Source organism: Siphateles boraxobius, unplaced genomic scaffold (genome assembly GCF_051911475.1).
Source record: "Siphateles boraxobius isolate OS27281-9 unplaced genomic scaffold, OSU_SipBor_1 6, whole genome shotgun sequence".
In the NCBI taxonomy this organism is placed as follows: domain Eukaryota; kingdom Metazoa; phylum Chordata; class Actinopteri; order Cypriniformes; family Leuciscidae; genus Siphateles; species Siphateles boraxobius.
This window is the reverse complement of record NW_027509186.1, coordinates 40572501-40595963: the sequence shown is the minus strand read 5'-3', so window position 1 is coordinate 40595963 and position 23463 is coordinate 40572501. Positions and strand designations below refer to the sequence as shown.

At 36.2% G+C, this 23463-nt stretch overlaps 2 protein-coding genes across 3 annotated transcripts in view; one reads left to right on the top strand and one right to left on the bottom strand.

Annotated features, from left to right (window-relative positions):
• cwf19l2 (CWF19 like cell cycle control factor 2) overlaps window positions 1–20465 on the bottom strand; it is a 45148-nt gene extending 24683 nt beyond the window's left edge. For both annotated transcript variants that reach the window (XR_013195737.1, XM_077207120.1), the window contains exons 1-7: window positions 20338–20465; window positions 6344–6454; window positions 5548–5673; window positions 4008–4118; window positions 2612–2731; window positions 1801–1894; window positions 895–1010 (exon numbers count right to left, since the gene is read on the bottom strand). Coding sequence is in view for 1 of the 2 variants with exons in the window: in XM_077207120.1 (XP_077063235.1) it covers window positions 895–1010; window positions 1801–1894; window positions 2612–2731; window positions 4008–4118; window positions 5548–5673; window positions 6344–6454; window positions 20338–20430 (771 nt within the window). In the remaining variant the exon portion in view is untranslated. The remainder of the gene's footprint in view (window positions 1–894; window positions 1011–1800; window positions 1895–2611; window positions 2732–4007; window positions 4119–5547; window positions 5674–6343; window positions 6455–20337) is intronic.
• A 35-nt stretch (window positions 20466–20500) lies between these two features.
• LOC143715430 (uncharacterized) overlaps window positions 20501–23463 on the top strand; it is a 5954-nt gene continuing 2991 nt past the window's right edge. Inside the window, exons 1-2 of the mRNA XM_077207220.1 lie at window positions 20501–20822; window positions 21314–21493. Coding sequence (XP_077063335.1) covers window positions 21391–21493 — 103 coding nt within the window. The 5' untranslated portion in view covers window positions 20501–20822; window positions 21314–21390. The remainder of the gene's footprint in view (window positions 20823–21313; window positions 21494–23463) is intronic.

The window sequence follows — 23463 nt, the reverse complement described above, 5'->3', positions numbered from 1 at the left end:
TAAATGAGCTATACATAAGAATCCTGAAGAAAAATAACCTTTTTTTTTTACTTATTGCATTTATCTAATATCTAAATTGATATATTATTACAACTCACACACACACACACACACACACACATATATATATATACACACACACACACAGATGATAGATAGATATATAAATAGATTCATATATTATAAGACTATATTATATTATGAATATATATTAATATACAGCCTAATAAACCTACTGCCAACTGTGTCATTACTGTTAATCAAAGAACAAAAGAAACAGAAAATCACTCACTGGTCTGGACTGAATAACTTTTGTAACTTTAATAAGGAGTAACCTATATTTTATTTCTAAAAAGAAAACAGAGTTATTTTACGTTTGATTTCAATTTCTGAACTTTGTATTTATTTGTGCTATTGCTAATTTGCTTATTTGTTCTTGTTGTATTACTTTAATATTGTATTGTCTTTAATAATGTTTGAAATGTATATTAGTTAGTCTAGTTTATTAGTTGGTTGTTCTTTAGGCTGCTGATTTGAGTTCATACTATTCAGCTACAACAGAAAGTTTTGCAAAAAAAACTATTTGACTTCCTTTCCTTCTCTATTTTTTTTTTACCACATTGAGAAAAACAACTGGGAAAATCAATAAGCAGAATTTGAATAGCAAAAAAGAAAATCAAACAATACCCAACCCTACTGGGCGGTATAAAATTAAACAATATGACAATATTGCATCCTTATTGGTTGCAAACAGCAATGAATACATAGCAAGACCAGTTTCATGAATGAATGGCTTGTATGAGCTCTTCTTCAATCGCAGGGGAAGCAACCTTACAATGTGTTGAATTAAAGAGAGATGTGTGTTTGTTTACCGCTGTGTGTGTGTTTGCTCACCCCGTATCTCTCCGCCACCACACTCTCCACACTGCGCTGTTCTCTGTCGGCCTGCTCTTTCATCCTCTGATAGGACTTTCTGAGCCAGCTCACCCCTCCATCATTCACCACTCCAGCTGAGGGAGAGAGAGAGAGATCTGTGTAAAACATCTGTGGAATAAACACTTCCCGCTCAGCGTGTACAGAGCACAGATAAGAGCGACTGCAACAGTCAGCACGAAACACCCCTTTCTAATAACGTGACATATTTCAGAATGAAGTGACAAAAAGAAAATGCAGGGAATCAATCATGTAAAATGAACGAGGACGAGAGCAGCTTGTTGGCTTTAAACCGTCTCTCCAAGAGTCACAGCCAAAAAAGCTTTTAACAACCTGGGTTACACTATTAATAGTTTCACGGAGACCGTTTTTTTAACGAAGTTTGGTCCAAATTGCAGCCAATATTGGCTGAAAACTGACCACTTAGAAATCTAAAATGTTATCGATCAATGTGGTTATCAGTGCTAACCTTTAAACTTGAGAATTTCTGTTAATTTAAATAATATTTTCACAAATAATTACAGAGAAACAGCAAGTAACACTTTGAATAAAACATGAAATTTACAAGACGAAAAACTGAAATAGTATTTTCCTGTAAAATGTAACGTCATTTTTTATAGATTTTTCACTTGCGACTGTGAGATAAAAATAATCTCTCAAAGTTTGACCATCTTAGATCGTAAAATTAATTATTTATTTAAATGTTGAATTAATTGAATTACTGTTATATGAGCGGCAAAAAGTTCTGCCTTTAAAAAAACAATCCTCTTTTCCTCACTTTTGAATTAGGAGAAAATCCATGGTATTTAGGATCAAATCCAATCATACAAGCGTTTTTCTAAATGAGCCCCTTGTTTCGGCATTCACCTTTTCTGACCGCAGTTCTGGAGGTGGCCTCTGGGGGCAGTCCACTTCCTCCATCTTTCCAATAAGGGTTCAACTCTAACTTGTGAAGACCAGCCTGAGAGACAGAGAAAGACAGAGAGAGAAACACGATAAACAAACACACACTCCTCGCACAACAAAGACACGCTCTCAGAGCTACGAAAGTGATCATTTCAACACTTGGTTTGAACAGTTTCCATCAAGGATTTTTAATTTTTAACATTAACACTGATAATAATTAGATATGTTTTTTTGAGCAGCAAATCATCATATTAGATTGATTTCTGAAGGATCATGTGACACTGTAGACTGGAGTAATGATGCTGAAAATTCAGCTTTGATCACAGGAATGATCTGAGGAAGATCCAGAGATGAAATACAGATATGGGCGTTTGATTTCCACCACATGCTGTAAGCGATCGACAAATCACAACAGACGGGGCAATCTGACCAATCAGAGCAGAGCAGCTCTCAGAGAGGCGGGGCTTAGAGAGACTGAATCTTTGAATGAACCGTTTCAGACACTGAGAGAAAAGTGCTGATGCTTTAATGTATATTATAAGAAAATGAAAATGTTTTTGACCTTGGATGCATGTAAACCTCTTGTAGGAGAGGCCAAAACAACATTATGAACCTTTAAAACAGCATAATAGAGGTCAGTAGTGTAAAGGTGGATCTTCAACAAATAATAAACAGGAATGTGCCAGTTTTGAGTGTCCTAATGGCATTCATGTCAGGATGAACCAGCCAACATTTTACACAATGTTGTTTTGAAGTCACAAACGTCGCTCACCTGTTCAATAGCCTTTGCTTTCTCCCTCTCCACCTCTTTCTCTGCTTCTTTCTGCGCTCGTTTCTCCGCCACGGAAGTCGTCTTCATCGCCAGGAAGTCAAAGGTCATCCATTCATCTCTCTAGAAAAGGTCAAACAGACAAAAGACTGTGAAAAACTAGATTAAATGCATTGTTATGCCCAATAACACAGAAATAAGATGCACCTTAAAAATAAGATTCTATATCTATTTTTTGCTGCTAACAAACAAACATTCTGGAGGGTGAAAAAGCGTTTGTCTGTAACATGCATCACATTCATGTAAAGTTAACCTTTCGCATCTTCATCACGTCACTGCGCACGCACACATCGCATTGAAAATGAATGACTTGCGGTTGCTTTGCAAATGGATGTCAGTGTGACGCTCCTCACGGCTCAGAGAGAGCTCTTCATTTCCAGTAATAACGGTATTGAAGTTTCCACAAGTGGCTTTGCTGTGTAGGACAACAATCACCCACTCTGAAACACTCTTATAATCTAAATGTCTGAAGACTGTGATTACAGACCACAGCGAGGATGGTCATCGGATCACAGTAAACTGCTGTATGACAAACCGCCTCCATTAAACAAAATTATTACACGGTATTATTATTAAAACTATAGTACGTGATTCTGATTGGTCAATCGTGCCATCCAGCGGTAAATTATTCTCAGATAACAACCGCTGAAAACAACTTCATGGAAGTTTTGCTTTTGGTGAGCTAATAAAATATTAAAACGTTTGTGTACAGTTATTTAATTATGCCATATTGTCGCCTTTTTCGCCAGTGGCTTTTGGCTTGCTTAGTTGGGGACATTTAATTTTATACAGTATTTAACAATATTATTATAACATTATTTTCCTGTTATCTCTGTAAAGCTGCTTTGAAACAATCTGTATTGTAAAAAGCGCTATATAAATAAAGGTGACTTGACTTGACTATTGTGGCTTAGCTCAATGTTCTTGTTTCATTCAAGTCGCAGCTGCTGTCATTTTGAGACTATTGTTTTGTACACTGTTGGATTATAAGATACAATCGGGTGCGATTTTAAAACAGTTTAATCTGAAATCAATATCTCTAATCTCCGTAATTATTTATGTGATGAAATGCTGTGTAATAATTGGTATGACTGTATACCGTTTATTTGCTTTTAAAGAACTAATAAAATATTTCAACTCAGATCTATATTTTGTGTCTAATTATTTACTTATGTGGCAAGTAGCCGTGTAATAAGCGGGATAATGTACGTCCAGCCGGTTGTTATCTCAGAATAAACCCCCTTCAGGCTCACGCAAGAGCCTCCTGATCACCCTGTCGAGTTTATTCTGAGATAACCGGCTGGATGTACATTATCCCTTACATAGACTAGGATCTTACTTGGTTAGTACTGGCCACGGTAGATGTGGGCGTGGCCTCAAGCTCCGCCTTCCAAGGCTTGTCTCCGCCCCCTGAAGGAAACTGGGCCTCCACCCACTCGTCCTCTGAGTCCTGAAAACAAATAAGGATCAACACAGGAAAAAACGATGTTGTATACGACTTGCAAATGCAATTGAAATTTACTGCAACATTTTAGTCATGCGACCTGAAATACCTGGAGAAAAAATGCTTAACGCAGGATTAAATGTGGTTAGGGCTGGGCGATATAACGATAATTATCACGATATAATTTTTCTTGATAAAACGATGTTCGATAATGTTTATGCGTCAAAAGCGAAGCGAAACGAAACTCATTTGAACCGCGCGCCACACGGAGCATTTATCCGCTCGGCTCAACGTCCAAACGGCAGCGCAGCGCGAGCTCACTAAAGCGGACGCGTTTACTCCATAGACAGTAAAAGAAAGGTTTACTCTGATCGGTCTCGCTCAAGAGATCCAGTGAGAAGCACTTGAATTCAGCGAAGAACACAAATGTCCAGTTTAAAGGCAGATGAAACCCCGCTGACAAACACTGTGCGCAACGATACAGTCAGAAGGCTTTACTGTAACGTTAGCCTAGTAATATTAACTGCACCATGAAATGTGGGATATACATATTGAATTGTATTATATTATTAATGTAGACAATGTATTAAATGACTAATATAATATAATTACAGTATTTAATAATGCATTTGGGTTTTGCATTACTGTAAGCTACTGTTTTTCATACAAATACCATAGAAAACATAAAGTTACATTTTGCCATGATAGTGAGGTGCTATGCCTGGTTTTATCTTTGGTTATCATGATCTAAATGCATGATAATGGATGACCAATGGTTAATTTTAATAAAACTCAAACAGTCAGAATATTAAATTTTACCAAATAAAAATGTGATTGTTATTTTATTTATTTTTTACAGATGTTACTGTTTTTGTTAATGAACATAAATGTAACATAGTAGTATTAGCTTGAGTTAGGATGCAGATTTACTGTCAACTCACTGTCAAATATGCGCTTCGAGACAAAACATGTAATATTAATATTGCAGCCTGCACTGCAAACTGTGCTGAAGATACGTGCCATCAAAGTCAGGCAACACAATCCTGTTTCAAGACTTGAAACAATATCCTCCATTAGCACATGCAGAAACTAAGAAATATATTTTTCTATCCAGATATTTATTTTGTTAAGGAAAAATGATAAATGTTTGAATGTTCTACCTCAGATTTGTGAAATGTTCCCCTGTTTGGCAAGTGTTTGTCCATGATATGTCCTGACAATAAAGAGTAGTTTAAAACCACATGTAACGCTCTGGTTGCTACAACTTTCACTTAGGAGCAAAAATCTGCCTTTAAACTTGACAGAAATAAAGATTTGACATTTATCGTGATAATTATCGATATCGACTGATATTAAAAAAAAATTATCGTGATAATTGTTTTTGGCCATTTCGCCCAGCCCTAAATGTGGTATTAAAATATACACATACACATACTTCAGAGCTGTCACAAGACGCATTCTCCTCTGCATTTTTCTCTTTCTTGGCTTTCTTCTTCTTCTCTTTCTTCTCCTTTTTTGCTTTCTTTTCCTTTTTCTTTTTCTTGTTTTTCACTGCATGCTCCTGTGTGCAAAAAAACAAACACAAAATGTGAATCCGTTGTGGAGAGAAATGAGAGACAAAATGTACAAATGTATCGTTAAAGACAACATTTTAACTTCTACAATATGGCATGTATATGTATTTACAGCAATATCAAGTCAGAAGAACCAGGATTTGATTGGATTGTGAAATATAATGTACTGTACATTATTTTATTGAACAATAGGATTTTCCCTTCTGTGCGGCATTGGTCAAATCAGATATGGTAACTTTATTATATTATATTATATTATTTTATACTTTCCATTCAAACTTAGAGGGTTAGTAAGCTATTTCAAGAAACCAATACTTTCATTCAGTAAGGATGCATTAAATCGATCAAAAGTGACAGCAAAGACATTTATAATGTTAAAAAACATTTGATCTTTGATCAGATACTTTGATTTAAAACTTTGATCACAGGGATAAATTACATTTTACTATATATTCACATAGAAAACTGGTATTTGCAATAGTAATAATATCAATGTTTTTACAGTATTTTTAATCAAATAAATACAGCCTTGGTGAGCAGAAGAGACTTCTTTCAAAAACATTTTTAAAATCTTACAAACCTCAAGTTATTTTATGAATCATCCTCAATAATTTTTAAAAAAAAAACTCGTCATCTTTAATGAGTTTGACCTCTGACCTGGCCAATCTGCTGCAGTCGTAGGTCAACATCGGGAAGCATCCAGGTGTCTTCACCCCTGGCCTTCCTCTCGGCCTTCCTCCTCTCCTCGTTCTCATACTTCTCTTTAGCCTACAGAGAGAGAACCAAACAGAAACAGGAGAGGATGGCAGATGAGGATTACATGTTGATTCAATTCTAATTAGACTACATATTTGTCTGTGGTGTTAAAGGTTTGTCAGGTCGTTTCCTGTCGTAATGTGTGCACAGAGAAACACAACACAGATGGAAGAGCGTGATGCTTTTTGTTTAAGCAAATTTATGTGTTGTTTATTTGCTCCATAACAGACCAAACTGGCCTTAAACAAAAAAAAAAATCTGTAGTCGTTTAAGAATAATAGGCAACCACTGCATTTTAATCACGATCCAAACAGAGATGCTACACACATGCGATTTGAGCAGTTGTTTTTTATTTAAATTAGATACAAAATAGAGTGCAACTTCAAGATTTAGGGGCCATTTAACATGACGCCGTTTTCAACTAAAAAACAGAAAACTTTTTGTGCGTTTTGGCCGTTGACATGACAACAGAGTTTTGTATACCTGAAAACAAACTTTTAAAAAAGGGTTTCAAAGTGCACGATACCATAATTGTATCCGTGTAAACTACAAAAACGTGAACTTGTGAAAAGAAACAGTGACGTCATGCACATGCGTGTTACATGTTCAGTCTATAAAGCCTTAGTGTTTCTTTACAAAGTGACAACGCCAACTACAGGCCTGGCATGAATAATACAGCGTTTTAAACGTTTTTTTGCAGATTCATGTAAACGGCTATCGTTTTGACAACGTTGTCATCTGTGCGTCAAAAACGCAAAGCAAAAACGTTTCTCTTTTTTTATTACGTCGTTGTCGTGTGAACACACCCCTTAAAGCAACAACAGACTTTAGATTTGTGAAATTATGCAACATAAAACACCTGCACAAAACAAAAACAGGCATGAATAAAAAGGCAAATTCACTCTGTGCCAGTAGGGGGCGCTTATGGGGAAGCAGTGGTTTCCTTGGTTACCGCCGTACACAAAGCAGGGCTGCTTATAAACACTACTTTAAACGGAGGTAAAGGCCCATTCACAGTAAGAACATTAACTATAAAGATAACTATATTAATGTCCACAGCAGTGGACGATTCTTGGTAGTCCATCGATGTGTTTATTATAATGATTGTCTGTCACTTTGAATGATTGATTGTCTATGTTTTAATCGTTCATCAGCTGGATAAAATCGTTCTGAAAGTGATTCCAACAATATCGTTTCTCTGTGCCGTTATTGTTATAGCTATAGTGTGAACTCTGCTATTCTTTAATATTGAAAACGATTTTTAGAACTATATCTTTATCTATATAGATATCGTCCATAGCGTGAACGAGCCTTAAAAATGCCATCGAAACTTTTCTGGAGACAGTCAGTTCCCTTCAGAAATACATTCATATAAACTCCCACCCCCAATTCAATATTTATATTTTCCTTTTAATATTTTGAGCATCACGAAACAGTATTTTCTCTGTTCTCCTGGTCTCTGTTCTCCTGGTCTCTGTTAACGTCCTGTTTACAGACTTCATAATATTTCCACACAAATGACATTTTGGGAATTTGGGAGTTTATGTGCATGTCCGGAACAGAGGTCGGCCAAAATAAAACAAAAAACAGTCCGGTTCAGATTTATGGCCGGTATATCTCTAGATAACACAGACACATATGAGTACTGAGCTCTGTACACATCAATGGCTACGCCTGGAGTAGCATAATACTCACAACTACTTCTGCAATTTGCACAGATTTCCCAAATGACCTATTTTTGATCATATGTTCAGAGCGCTAAAAAGTGCAAAAATTCTTTTCTGAGATGACCTTGCTGAATTAAACATACAACATAGAAAGGTCATCTGAACACTCTTAAAAATAAAGATTTTTTTTGTGCCATCAATGGTTCCATAAAGAACCTTTAACATATCTTGAAAATATATTTTATTTTTATTATTTAATAGCTTAAAACATTTTTTTTTTGTATGCAATGAAACAAGCAATGTACAGTATATAATGCATACTATCAATTTCCACAATATGTTGTTCATGGTCACTGGATATGGTTTTTCTGAGGTAAATGTGACGTTACATGACATTGTTTACAAGCTGTTTCACTGACGTCTTTCCACGGTTGAAACAATGATTGAGCGATTCCATGTGACAACAAGGATTTCGATAAGTTATACTCTATCTTTTAACACACTTTCAGATGCTCATTCATGTTTATTTCACGCTGTAACTGGTAATATTAAGGCGGAAGAGAAGATCATGTGTGCTCGGCGCTGCTGCTTCTCTTGAGCTGAGCTGCACGCGCCAGAGCGATCTCACGCCACAGCGCCAAAACGATATTTATGTTTTCGAATTTCGTAAGAAAATTGACGTAATTTGAAATCTGAGACTTTATTTCATATCAATAGTAACAAAGCACAAAGATTATTGCGTTTATTGGATGGGATGCGCGCTATAATGTTCCATTCATTCATCAACTGAAAACAGGATGACTAATCGATTCTTGGGATTTAAGAATCGATACCGGTTCGTAAAAATGAGAATCGATTAAAATCGAGAAATCGATATTTTTTACCCAGCCCTAATGTTCGTGCAAAGTAACGTTACGTTAGCTCATATGGAAGAGGTGGGTCATTGAATTGAAAAGGTAAGGAATTGTTTGGGGAATAAAAACAGCGAGTCGTCATTACTAACATTAGCAATGCGTTATCAGAGCCCGTTTCTCTGTCATTATGATGAGACGCTGAGGAAAACAACATTAGCACGGCCATTATTGTTTATCATGCAAGTTCTACAGCCAAAAATAATAGAATGACATGAAATCTTTCATATCACATATTTTAGCGTTATGGACGTGTACTGCAGGTGTAAGTTAAAAAATACAGCTGGTCGCTCTCACTTATAGCGTCAGCTAAATGAATAGCTGTATCTTTGATATCGGTTACACACAGTGACAGAGGCTTGTGCTTGTACTTACGTTAATGACAGATACCAACCGTTACAAGTTAGATTAACAGCAACTGTTCTAACAATGTACTGTCACATAGCGTACATCTTTACGATTATATTTGGCTAATCGCCATTAGTAAATTTTTGCAATATATAATTACTTTGCAAAACATCTCTCATTGGAAGCATTAACATAATTAACAGAAAAAGCTTCTTGTAGCAGCCTACGTTCCTGCTGGACATTACATTACGTGTAGGGGTGGGAGATATTGACAAAAAGGAATATCTCAATATTTTTTTTTCAATATCTCGATATCGATATTCAGACGATATTTTTGCAATCCTTCAAAGAAATGTGTGCAAACTGGCAAAGAAGTTCCAGTTGGTCTTTTGACTTGCTGCATTTGACCTTTTATTATATAGAATTACTAGTACATAAAGATATGAGACATTATTGATTTAAAGACTCCTAAACTTTTTAAAATAATAATATATTATTCAATAAAGTCTTTATTGTTCTTTTATATTTTTAATAGGGGTGTAACGGTTCACAAACTTCACGGTTCGGTTTGATACGATACAGTGGTGTCACGGTTCGGTATGTTTTCGATACAGCAAAAATAAAGAAATGCCATAGCAATTTCCTATTTATTAAAAGATTTTTTTTTTTAAATAGGTGTGAGTTTTCCTACATCTTGAAACTTTTAGTTTTATAAATGGGGGTAATCTTTGAAGGATGAACAAATAATGTTTTGGTTATCACATTAAAAATAACATTTAAATAACATATAACATTTGAGTTTTGAAGTGCTGGAAAAAGATGTGTGACGTACTTGAAAGCATTTTAATATTTCTGCCAAACTTCCATGGTTACAAGTTAGTGTTACTACATTAAATCCATGGTGAATGATCTGTGGACTTAAAACCTATAACTAGTTCATTCATGGAACGATGTTTCTCCTGGTTTCCACGTCAGCGCTGCTTGATCAGTTAATAACGAAGAAATTGTAACGCTTCTCACTAGATCTCGTAGCGATGTTATTACTTAAGTGGCGAATTCAAATGCTTTGGTTACTGGATCTCTTATGTAGTAACGGTGTCGCTTAATCAAGATCGGCTCGCCCTGCACTGACATTCGTCCGAACTGATAAACGGTCCGTGAAGCACAAAATAATGAGTTTCGTTCCGCTTTCATTTAATTTGCCATTTGATGTTGCGTAACGTTTTGGTGTTCGCTCCAGCGCGGATTTTGGTCAGCAGGAAAAATGGTCCAACCACCGGAATGGTTCAGTTTGTAATGCGTACCAAACCGATCTCTTGGGAAAATGTATTCCATCTTTTGGACTCATACAACGCAATTTCTAATGATGCAATCACGAAGCTCACCACTTGAGGACGCCACAGACATTTAAAAAAAACTTTTTAACTTCAGACTTCATTTTTCCGCAAACAACGCATATTTTGCCTTTTCTAGCAGCTATTTTATTAATCGTACATCGGCTTTACTCTTTACGATTTTGGATTGTTGCTTCAACCTAAGAAACGTCATAACACAAAGGTAAGAACTTCGTAGTTGTATATTGCAAATTAGTAGCAGCTTAGGCTACTCTCGTGCAATTGAGGAACGATTGTGATTTTGTACAAAAAATAAAATAAACAAACCCCTACAGTATTAAAATCGCTACATATAATTGTTAAGAAGGTTATAGTGTGCATTATTTGTTTTCTCTTTAACTTCTTTCAGCTCTTTTCATGTTTGGGGGGTCGGATTGTACAAATTATGAAATATTCGATATCCCAATTTTGCATATCGTCCAGACAACAATTTGGATATTATCGTCTAAACGATATATCGCCCACCTCTAAGCCTACGTTCCTGCTGGATCCTGCAGCTTATCTGGCAACCTCGAGTCAGTGAGGAGGGGGAGGGGATACACCGCTCTACAGTAATTTGAAAGTGATTGCAGTACCAGTTTTGGCCACAATCTTACATACGGCTCCTTTAAACGTATTCATTTGACGGCGGATCAAGAAAGGTTTAAACGACAATCACCAGTGAAAACTGAAGACTCACCTTGTTTCGGCCCATGCGGAAACAAGGAAAATATCGGAAGGGCATTAAATGTAGTCACGCAATGCTGATGTTGTTAACATTAACAATTTGAGAACAAAGTATAATTTGCACGGTCTGACATGATATGATAAGCGATCGTTAGATTTAATCAGCGTGATTTACTGCAATGCTTTTTCCCTTAGTTGGTCAGAACAAAAGTAAATGTTACTCACTTGTTCAGAGGACATTTTCCGGATAAAATTCTTATGTTGGTCATACTTCCAAAAAGTATAATCTGTGACTGCGAATGCCAGTATCCAAACCGGTGCGGTGACATCCGCACAATCTCCTTAAAACATTAAATTTATCCGCGCTGTGCCGTGCCGGGGCACAACCCACGTAAAGTTAATAATTCCGCGAATAACTGCAATTGCAGATTTCGAACAGAGAGGGCGACAAAGAGGAAAAACTACGGACTGCAGCTTTGTTAACTTGTATTTTTAGATTTAATTTAATTTAAAGTTTAAGTCATTTTTGTTATTGGCATATTTCTATTTAGCTTTTATTAATTTATCTATTAGCTTGAATCATTTTAGTACTTTACCTTGATAATTTCAGTTAGTTGCCAAGACAATGTTTCTGATTTTCATTTAAGTCTATTAAGTTCACATTTTTCATCTAATATTTATATATCGGCTTTAGTTCAATTACAGACAATGAATTGATCACACTTCACAATTAGGTATTATTTGTTAACATGAACTTACAAAGAAAAATACTTCTAAAGCATTTATTAATCTTCGTTAATATTATATTTATAACAAATACTTACACATTATTAAAATCAAAAGTTGTACAGTCGTAGTTTTATCAACTAACTTTAACAAAGATTAATATGTAACATATGTATTCCTCATTGTTAGTTCATGTTACATTAACAAATGGGACCTTAGTGTTACCAATGATTTTTAGTATATGAAGTTTTAGAGTTAGTTAACATAGCACAAGCAAAAAAAAAAAAAAAAAACACCAAAGAGGAAATCAGAAAATAAGGAAATGATGTTTAATTAAATGGCAGCAACTTTAAAGGCCAGGAAATAAATCAAATAGAACTAAATAGAACAGCTGTCTGTGTCTGTTATCAGGCGAGGACAGAGTTTACCGTCCCGTTAAACACTGATGATCAGTGATGTTTATATTCACCTGCTAATCGTCATTAATCATCAGGAGGGAAAACATCGACCTGGACATTATCCAGAAATACTGAGAGAGAGAAAGCTCTCATTTACAGGGTTTTAAAAATTTCATGCAAATTTAAAGTGATGCATATCATTTTTTATGTTAAGAAAGAAGCTTACAGAAATAGCCAGAGGATAACACTTTTGTTTGAACCCTTCTCATAATAGCTCATATTGTATAGGCTAAACATAAATTGCAAATTTATTATTAAAGGGGTGGTTGATTGCGATTTCACTTTTTTCATTTTAAATAGTGTGTAATGTTGCTGTTGGTGCATGAACAGTATCTGCAAAGTTGCTGCGTTGAAAGTTCAACGTAAGCAGAGATATCGTCTTTTAAAAATCAGGAAGTTCAATGCCTACAAAAACGACTCGAATGGGACTACAACGAGATACTCCCGGGTTTTATACGTAACTAACCCATAATCAACCCTCCCTCCGGAATATGCAAAAAAGGGGGCGTGGCCATATTTCAGCGGCTTTGTCGAAGAGGAAGAGTTATAGTGGAGAGAAGTAGCCATGCCATCGGAAGTGTGTTATTTTCACCCAGCTGTCAGGTCTTCTGTATTCGGGCTTCCTACGGTCGCTGTAGTTCGACAACAATGGCTACAATTTATGTTTGATTATGTTCCTGAAAATTACAATCGTAATTTAGCTCTCTGTGCTGCGCATGTTACGGAAGACAGCTTCCAGAATCTCCACGAATTCAATGCCGGATTCAACAACAAACTGTTACTAAAGCATGAAGCAGTTCCAACTTTAAAACCAGAGGCAGCAGTTGTTGGGCCACAACCAGTAATTAAGCCTTAATAATTTGAAATGTATTTGCATGTATAATTTTAGACGTAGTGTTTTAGTTTCATCAAGGACGTAAACAAATGCCAGCGCTGGCTTTAGTAGCCACTTAGTTATGCTATTTTGTGTGTCTATGACAAACGCGTACAAACATTTTGGACCTGAATTATGTACTAATTTTGTAAATGTATTTTCCATGTATACTTTATGACGTAATTTTTCGATTTGATCAAGAACGTAAACCAATGCCAACGCTGTTTGTTTATAGTAACCAGTTAGTTCAATGCTATTTTGTGTGTGTAAGACAAACGTGTACGCCTAAAGAAAACGATACACTGAGTAAACTAGGTTTTGTGAATAGATAAACGGTTGTTCATTATATCGATAAAACAATAACTTTAAAAAACGGTATTACTCTGTCATTTATTCAGTTATATTAAATGTTTAATCAGGAGAAAACTGTATCTCAAAAGCTATAAGCAGCAGTCGCATTTTCAAGTGAAAGCGTATCGAAATTCTTATATAATAATAGTAGAATAGAAAAGAATAGAATAATAATAATAATAAAATGTACCATTCAAAAACGTTTTGTAAGAGCCGTGTTTGGGGAGGTTCTGCTTGACTCTCTTCATTGCCTCTTTCTGGGTCTGATTCTGGCTCAAACTGATACGGTAGTAGGCTATTGACACTATATACATTTGACCAGAGCACATGCAGCTTTCGCCTGTAAAGGAAATGGGCGTGAAGTTTCCGGACTACGTGCGCTACGCAGTTTAGCCAATTGCAACACACGGCCCAACTAACCAATCTGAGCCCATTGCCTGTTTCTGAGGGAGTGGTTTCATAGAATCAGGAAGTCAACCGGTCGTTCAAATGACAGAGGAGAAAGCGGCTTACAATACAGGTGAAATTTGTGAAAAATAAAGCTTTTTTAAAAAACACACACACTTATGCCTGGCTCACACTACAGGAGTTTTAGGCCGATTTATGCCCGATTTCCCCCTCCCGAGAATCGGAGAAAATATCTTGTCGAGGACCTCGATCGGTTCCGATGTTCGGCGCAGATTATCTGGTAATGTGAGGCGTTCACAGATCGAATCTTGCACCTCCCGATCTGCTCTCACACAAATCGGGCTCGCCCCGATCATATCAAACATGTTTGATATTTATCGGGATGAGCAAGATTGTGATTACGTCAGTATTGTCACAATAGCCAATAAGAAACAAGTAGGGCTGTCGTGGTGAAGGAATGAGGTAATTTTGAGTGACTCATCAGCGTGATATGCACATAGACTGTAAAAAAGGATATGCGGTATTACCTTTATTTATTATCTTTATTTATTTATTTATTGCTAAATAAAAGTGTTACACTGTTGTCGGCAGGCACGAAGACTAGTACATGTTCAGTAATGAAACCGAAACAAAAGAAAGTGGAGTAAACAGAAGATACAGTGTCAAAATAAGGGTCCACATAGTATAACAGAACATAAACCTGACACAAGCTTGTTAGATCATTGTTATATAACAGTTAGTTACGATCCTGTAATCTCACCAAACGAGAGGCTTTCTGCTGATATTTCACCAGTATCGTCATTGCTCGTCTCTGCGCTTTTTATGGACAGGGTGTCACTCAGTCCAGTTACACAATTAGGCCACTAGGTGGCGGCAAGATACTGCCTTTGAGTGAGTCATAACAAGAAATTCGGATTCATTCTAATATATAAGTAATGAAACAAGCTGTTAATTATTTTAACATTTAATTTTAACTTTGAGCTCCACTTTATAAGGCTCAGCTGCCCATTCCGGCGCATGGGCAAGGCAACGCTGAAGCTGACAAGTCACCTCATAGAGATGACGCCATTCATTAGAAATATCCTTAAATGTTAAAAGGATGATTTTTTTTTTTAAAGATTTCGCTTTCCTTGGTCACGGCATATTTTTCAAATATGACTTGATCTGAAGGACAGATATTTAGTTTACATCCACTTTTCCGCTTCCGATCTGTTGCGTGAGATCACGTGATCATGGTGGAATCATATCTGGCATGATAATCTTATTAACATTTTGTAGTGTGCAACACACTCTATGCGCCATGATTTTCAAATCTTGTAGTGTGAGCATGTTTAAGATTTGAGGGAAGAAAATCTGCAAAGATTCTCCTTAAGTGTGTGGTGCAAGCAGATTTCAAAATCGGTTAGGATTTTAAAACTCCTGTAGTGTGAGCCAGGCATTAGACATGTTATATTGCACCCCATAAACACAATCATGCAAAGAAAAAAAGCAGTAAACCACCCCATTAATTAACTATGTTATGATCCAAATTCACACTTATGGATGACTGTTCATCAGACTGTAAACGCACTATGGAGCGGTATCGCCCCCTGAAGGAGGTTTAATGCCAGTTCAGCTCTGAACTAACTAGTGACCGACTGATATCAACTAGGCGGATTAAAAACTGCCCAAATCTAAAAATTAAAAATAAAATCCTATCAGATTTTCAAAATGTGAGAGACCACAAACATAACAATAAAAAAACTGATTTAAAGTCCCCCTGTGGTGAAAATCCAGTTTTTAAAAGTTGTTTATGTCTATGTGGTGTTTTTAATATGCTTTAAGACATAATATGTGTAAATTCATAATTCACCGTTGCTGAGTATTTTCTCCTTAAAACTGCAGTGAACCAAAGACAGTCTCAAAAACACGCTTTTTTGAAATCGCTCACATCACAAACTACCTTGTAACCAATCAGATCAACGTGTGGGTGGGCTTTCGCATATCATTAACTGGGGAGTCTCAAGAGAAGTCTCAATTTTATAAAAAATCAGGTGGATTTAGCAATATAGCGGGTGTATGATGTGTAACGATGTTATGATGAACTATATGCCATGCTCCACTGTCGTTCTGAGTTTGTCAAAAGTGTTTCTACTGATTTTAGAAACGAAGCTGTCTGACTCTGAGATGGCGAACGGGAACATGGTTTGTGTAACATTAGCAACACACACATTATTAGCTGTTTGACAACATAGTCAAGCCAAAGTCTAATAATGTTAATCACAGTTTTGTGTCCAACGTAGAGACCGATACATAAAACGCATTACTTGAGCCTGTATGAGTGAGTGGAGGCGGGGGTCAATTTGCATATCCACGCCTATACTAAAAGTGGCAAGGGTGTGTGGAGTTACATTCAAGCTATTAGCAAGAATCACATTTTTTTTTCACTGAACAAAACATTAAAATATGTCATTTTGGTGATCAAAGATGAGTTTTAAGGTATAAAATTTAACCGTTTTGTTCCTGTAGTGTGTGGAGTGCACACACACTATAGGAACATCTCGCCTATCACTGTATATAGTAGGTGAAAAACAGAGAAAAACATTATGTGACCAAGACCGCACAACATTAGGCCTGTCGCAATAATCAATATATCAATATATATCGCACAATATATATACTACATGGCCTCAATCATTTTTTTGTGATGCAATATATCGCCCATTATGTTTGCATGATAATGAATTTTACTCGATTGTGCAGTCATCTTGTTTGTTGTCCTTGACGGAGGCGAATGTAGTTCTCGGGCAGTTTCTTCATACACACAGAGTGGTCATCGACAGGTGGGAAAAAAGGCGCCATAGTGTTTTCCTGACAACTACAGACAGTTTGGAAGAAAAAGTCCAAATGGACTCGATTTCAAAGCCGGAATCCCTTGTTCCGGTGCACATATAAATGTCACAACACAGAATGGCGAGTGTTAATAAGGCCGTTTCACAAGGGACGCAGCATTTGACGATGTCCAGTTCATTTTCACAGAGAACGCGTTTTTTGCATTCCTCTGGACTGTTTTTCCATTATTTTTTTGTATGTAAACAGACATGTTTGACCGTTGCGCTCCTTTTGCAGCATCTCATGCATAACACATGTGGCGCTCAAGTTAAAAGTTGTTCAGTTTTTAGAAAACATGCCTCAAGAAAAATACTTTTAGCAGCAGATATGGCAAGTTGAGACATCGGTGCCGTTGTTCTTACGGACATCTGATTGCTAAGTAGGGTTTGTGTTTTCAGCAATAGTGCGCTCTAGGGCTGTCACTTTTGAGAAAAATCAAATTCGAACGGATATCGAATATCAAGTAATGTATTCGAATATATTCGAATTTCTACGAGACCCCCCCCCCCCCCCAAAAAAAACACCGTAACGGAGATTCAATCACAAATTTATTAACAGTCTGAAAGTCATAAACAGGACTCAGGCCTGTCTGAAAACATTTTTTTTTGACTTAATGTTTTAAACAGCAGGTTATCAATTTAATCTATATAAAGTGCCACTAAGCTAGGCCTACATGGAAAAAAACTGTGATATATATATACAATAACGTGACGGCTTAAACAGCAGGAGTAAGGCCTATAGCCTAGCCTCATTTCTTATTTCAATTCATTTCTTAATATTGTTTGCTAGAAACACCAATTTATCAACTTGATCTAGGTCAAGTGCGGCTCTCTTTTTCTTGGCGTTGTTCCCCGCGGTGGAGAACACGAGCTCAGTGCGCGCACACGTGCCTGGCACACACAGATTTGCGCGTCAATGTTGAGAGAAGTGGTATACGGTGTAGCTGTAGAACCCAAAATATTTCCAGACTCGACTTTTTAGATGAGTTGAGGTCGTAATTCTCCGCTCGGGCTGTCGTTCTGTGCGTTATCTTCCATTTTCAAAACAGGGAGGCTATTATTCGCTTGATTTGGTCATGGGTTTACGCTACAATACGTTTAGAGCGCCCGTTTCTGGATGAGATGGCAAACAATAATAAAAAAACAAAAAACGGTCTAATCATAGACTGTAAAAAATGCGCTAAACATGGCACTTTAAAAACCGGATAGTTTATTTATAATTCGAATACGGATATTTCACGTCATGTTCGAATGCATATTCGAATATCGAATAAAAAGTGACAGCCCTAGTCCGCTCTTTACTGAGAAAAGAAGGTCAGGAAAAAAATCTGTAAATGGAAAATCTCCACAAGTACCTTTTGTGCATTTTGCAAGTGTGTTTTTTTTCTACTTTGCACTTTTTTTAAGAAAATGTTTATTTACTATTGATCTATTTAATTAAATTAAATAGAATAAAAAAGGTTGCCAATTGAAAGTGTGTAGGCGTACTTGCATTATTATGCTGTTAGGATTATATATTCAGTGGCATAAAATGGTCTTAAAATGACAATAATATTGTTTATCGCAATTATTTCTGGGACGATATATCGCAAAACAAAAAGTAGTTATCGTGATAGGCCTACACAACATTCACAAACAACCAGAGTCCCGACTGTGAACACGGGAAATCTCGCAGAAACTCTCACGGTCAAACTTGACTAGAGGAAACAAACATGGATGATGAGCAAGAAGAAATGGTGATAATAGGCTGCATCCGAAATCGCATACTTCCCTACTGTATATATAGTAGGCGAAAAACAGTATGTGACAAAATAATTATGTCTTTTCACAGAACTCATAAAAGATTCTGCAAAAAGTTCCCGGATTATCTATTACTTCCGGTGAGATTCTGAAGTATGTATGATGGACACTTTACAATCCCATGAGGCCACAGGAGAGGATTTATGAATGGCAGTGACGCAACATGATCATGACAACATGGCGTCCAGATTACATTCATGCTACATACACATTTATACTATATAGAACATAGTCTTTTAGACGTTGTGAAGTAATTACTTACAAAATAAGTATATTCAAGAGAATATGTCATTTCAGATGCATTTTTTTTTACAGAAAAATCATGGCGGGAAAAACAAAAGTCGTGTTGTGCTTCTGTCAGCTCGCTTTCTGATTGGTTATCGTTTCTTTCCATGTGACATTCAACGTGTGCATTTGCGTGTGTCCTCGGGTAAACTCATACAACAGGATTTCTGATCGTAAGTATGCAACATATTGTATATTTATGATTTGAGATCGATGCGGCGCTAATTTTCTTTTGAGCAGATTCTTACTCTTAACACACTTCACACCACAGGAAAATCTGGTAAATCACACACACACCTCAAGATAATCTGGACTTTGCCTAGGATTGTCAGAAGAGGAGATTATCGGCCCGATTATCTTGTAGTGTGTGGAAGCCTTTAATCAGCCAATATCATGCTATTTTGAGATAATGATGATTGTGTGACTACTTTCCAAAAAAATACTGGCATCTTTGTCAATGGAAGAAAAAAATATTTCTTTATTTGAATATTGTGTGAAACATGCTGATTTCATTTCAATTCTGAGAACATCTAATTTGGCATGATTAAATTATATAAAAAGCTTTACAGTGGTGTTTTGGTGATTTGTAGTGTATGACGTTGATGTGTATTTGATGATGTATCTACATCAGTTCTCCTTAAGTTTACACATAATTAACGTTTGATAACCAAGGACATTATATACTATTTGGTCATTATGAAATATTGTGTGGGCTTGGCCATCTTTCTTAAAAATTAATGACACTTGCTTTAATGTTAAATCTAAAATTACTAAGTGTGCTTACTAACTGAAATCTATAACATTCATGTATGAATGAAGCTCACGGCATCTAAAAGTCGATGTTCATAATTAATGCAGCCAAATATTGACAAATATCGGCAAAAACAATTCATAAATCACCTCAGATGTTGAGGGATCATTTATGAATATATAAGCTATAAGACATCTGGACACACAAAAAACATGCATTCAGAAAAACGGTAAATTAATGAAAGTAACGTTATGAATGATGAATGAGAGATGAATGTAAACAGACCTGTTAAAAAAAACAATCGCTTCTAATTCTTGTAAGTCTTCGAGTCTTAATCCGACTGAATCAGTTGTTAGATGTTGGTTTAAAGTGTGTATTTGTTTTACCTGTTGTATAACGTGCTCTCGTTCTTCTCTTTTGGACTCTTTTCTAGATTTAATGCTGTTTGCGCTCTCAAAACTCACACCGAACGCTGCCATGATGCTGTCGCAAAAGTGATCTCACTGTCGTAAACATCTAACGTAATGCGAAAGATGCTACTCGCTTGTTTCCCTCCAGGGGGCGCTGCCGCTGAATTCTCAAACCCTAAGGTGCATTCAAATGTACGGACGTTTTTAGACATTTCAACCATATAATAATAATTTAAAAACAATGTTTTCGAACTATGTGAGATACGAACAAATAGTCCATGCATCGTTAAAACGCATTAATAATAATAATAGAAAAACAGGCGTAGTACGGTACGGTAAGTGTTCACGACAGTGGAGAGCATTAGCATTATGAAATTGTATGATGCGAGTTTAAATCGCAAAATGCATTAAATGCACAAAATCGGGACGCGAGACGAGAGAGAGAAGAAATACTACAACAGGTAAAACAAATAAACACTTTAAAATAACATTTATCTGTGTGTCTTAATCTGTTTTCATATCTGAGCTCTTACTGTAACATTTGTCAGTATTGGCTTAATTAATTAATATGCGTGTAAATTAAGCCTTTTGGCGTTAATGTCATGAGATCAATTCGTCATTTATTATTATGATTTATGTGGAAAACATTCCTACTGTTAGCTGTTATCACTGGAATATAATCATCATCAGCATAAATTATGACTGGGATAATTTATGATAGTGATACTATCATAAATTATGATAGTATCACTGGGATTTTGAATATGTTGTGTTAAAATCAAAGCGTATTATAGACATCATGTATTATTAATTATTTGGATTTAAGCCAAAGTATGCTCTTAAATGCAAAGATAAATAATGAAAGTAAGACAAGAATACAATAACTGTGAAATAAAATTGTAAAATAAGATAGACAAATGTATTAACTTGTATTATTTTTTTACTTTGGCAGAAAAGATCATACATCAACCGTCATCCTACACGAGAGGAACAAACAAGCAGGTGTAACAAGTGAAATATATATGTACTATGTATACTATAGTAAAGACAGAGTTTGTCGAAGAGGAGATTGAAGACATGAGTGATCCAGAACCATCCAGAATAAAACATGAAGATACTGAGGAACATACAGGTTGGTGTCCATTCTTGATTCTTCATTGTTGATGGTGGAGGAACATTAAGGTATTTTTGGTGGCTGAATTTAACCAATCATAGGTAAATACCCAGCTAACAAAACCTCGCCCTCAAGTTGTTCCAAACCTGTATTTGTTTCTTTCTTCTGCTGAACACAAAAGAATATATTTTTAAGGATATTGGTAACAAAACAGTTGATGACTTCCATAGTGTGGGAAAAATACTATGGAAGTCAATGAAGTCCATCAACTATTTGGTAAACAACATTCTTCAAAATATCTTCTTCTTTTGTGCTCAGCAAAACAAAACAAAAACTCATACCGGAACAACCTGAGGGTGAGTAATTGATGTAAGAATTTTCATTTTTGGGTGAACTATCCCTTTAACAGTTTTTTGTTTGTTTGTTTTGTTATACGAATGTTAAGGGAAGATTCCGTTTTAGAAACATTTTGGAATGTTACTTTTGAATGTTCTTTGAACATTCTGAAACAAGTAGTAACATAAAAAAAAAAAAAATAGACAAACTTCCAACTAAAACACTTCATAAATAAAACATTCCATGAACGTAAAGCTTTTGTGCTTATGTTTTGAGAACATTATTAAGACCGGGGAAGGGTTGCAACAGCCATTCGTAAGTTCTTGGAATAATTGGAACATAAAGACCACATAATGACATAAAGACCAGAGTCTTAGTCTTGATTCACACTGCAGGGACTTAATGCTCAATTCCGATCTTTTGAAGAAAAAAAAAATAGATTTTTTGCAAGGCCGTTCACATTTCCAATTAAATGCGACCTTTTGTGATCTCCTGTGTGAACGTGAACGTGAAATGACGCAGAAGTGACCCGCATGCGCAGAAGAGTACTCAATGGTCATAGTTGTTGTTTATCTTCTCATTCCCGCCTACTTCAACGCAGAATTATGACGTTTGTCGCATATCAATGACGTGCGGGTCGGATACATGTGACCTGGCCGTTCAGATTGAGGTCGCATTTCAAAAGATCGGATACATATCGGATTTGGACCACATACCCAAGTGGCCTGGGTCGCATTTTGAAAAGATCGGATCTGTGTCGTTCAGACTGTCATGAAAAGATCAGATACAGGTCGCATCGGGGCAAAAAAATCGGAATTGGGTCGTTTCAGCCTGCAGTGTGAACGTAGCCTTAGTTACTATAGCTATTTTGGAACTAACTCTGTACTTCATTCGGTTGCACCATTTGTTCAGGCAGAAAGTAGCTTGTAGGTCGTAAACCTTCTGTAAAGTAATGCATATAGTTGCATATTATGACGTTTACCCTCAATGATCCAATAGCAGCCTTTAAATATGTGAGCAGAAGTGAATGCTGTGAATTTAAGTTTACCCCTGATTCTAAGTTGTGGCCTAATGATTAGATAGTCGGACTTGTGACCCAAAGGTTAAGGGTTCGAGTTTTAAAACCGCCAGGAGTTAAAACTTAGTGCCCGTTTACGTCAAAACTTGAAAAGGGACCTAAAGAACCTTGAACAAATGTTAAATGACTAAATGTAAATGTATATTAACATTATTGGAAGAACGTTCTGAGAACATTCTTTGTTCGCAAAAAATGACACAAAAAATATTTAAATGATTTTAGCCTTGATTAGATAGTGTTGAATGAGAATGACAATCTAATTTCAGCACATCATGCTATGCATATGGTTTTATTTCAGTTAGCCTAATAGCTGGTTTGATTTGCATTGAAAGATGATCTTATGGAAAGTTCCCCATGCCAATCTCTAGATATGATGAAGGGTGTGTGATGATATGGGATATTTTAGTTCCAAAGGCCGAGGGAACTTTATCAGGATGCATATTATCCCGGATCCATGAAACAACTGGCCTTTAAAAATAAAAATCTGCCTGACTCTATGGGAATTTAACATAGGGGTGTCCTGACTTATGCACCCTGTATTTTAAGGAAGAACATTTATTTATTTATGATACAT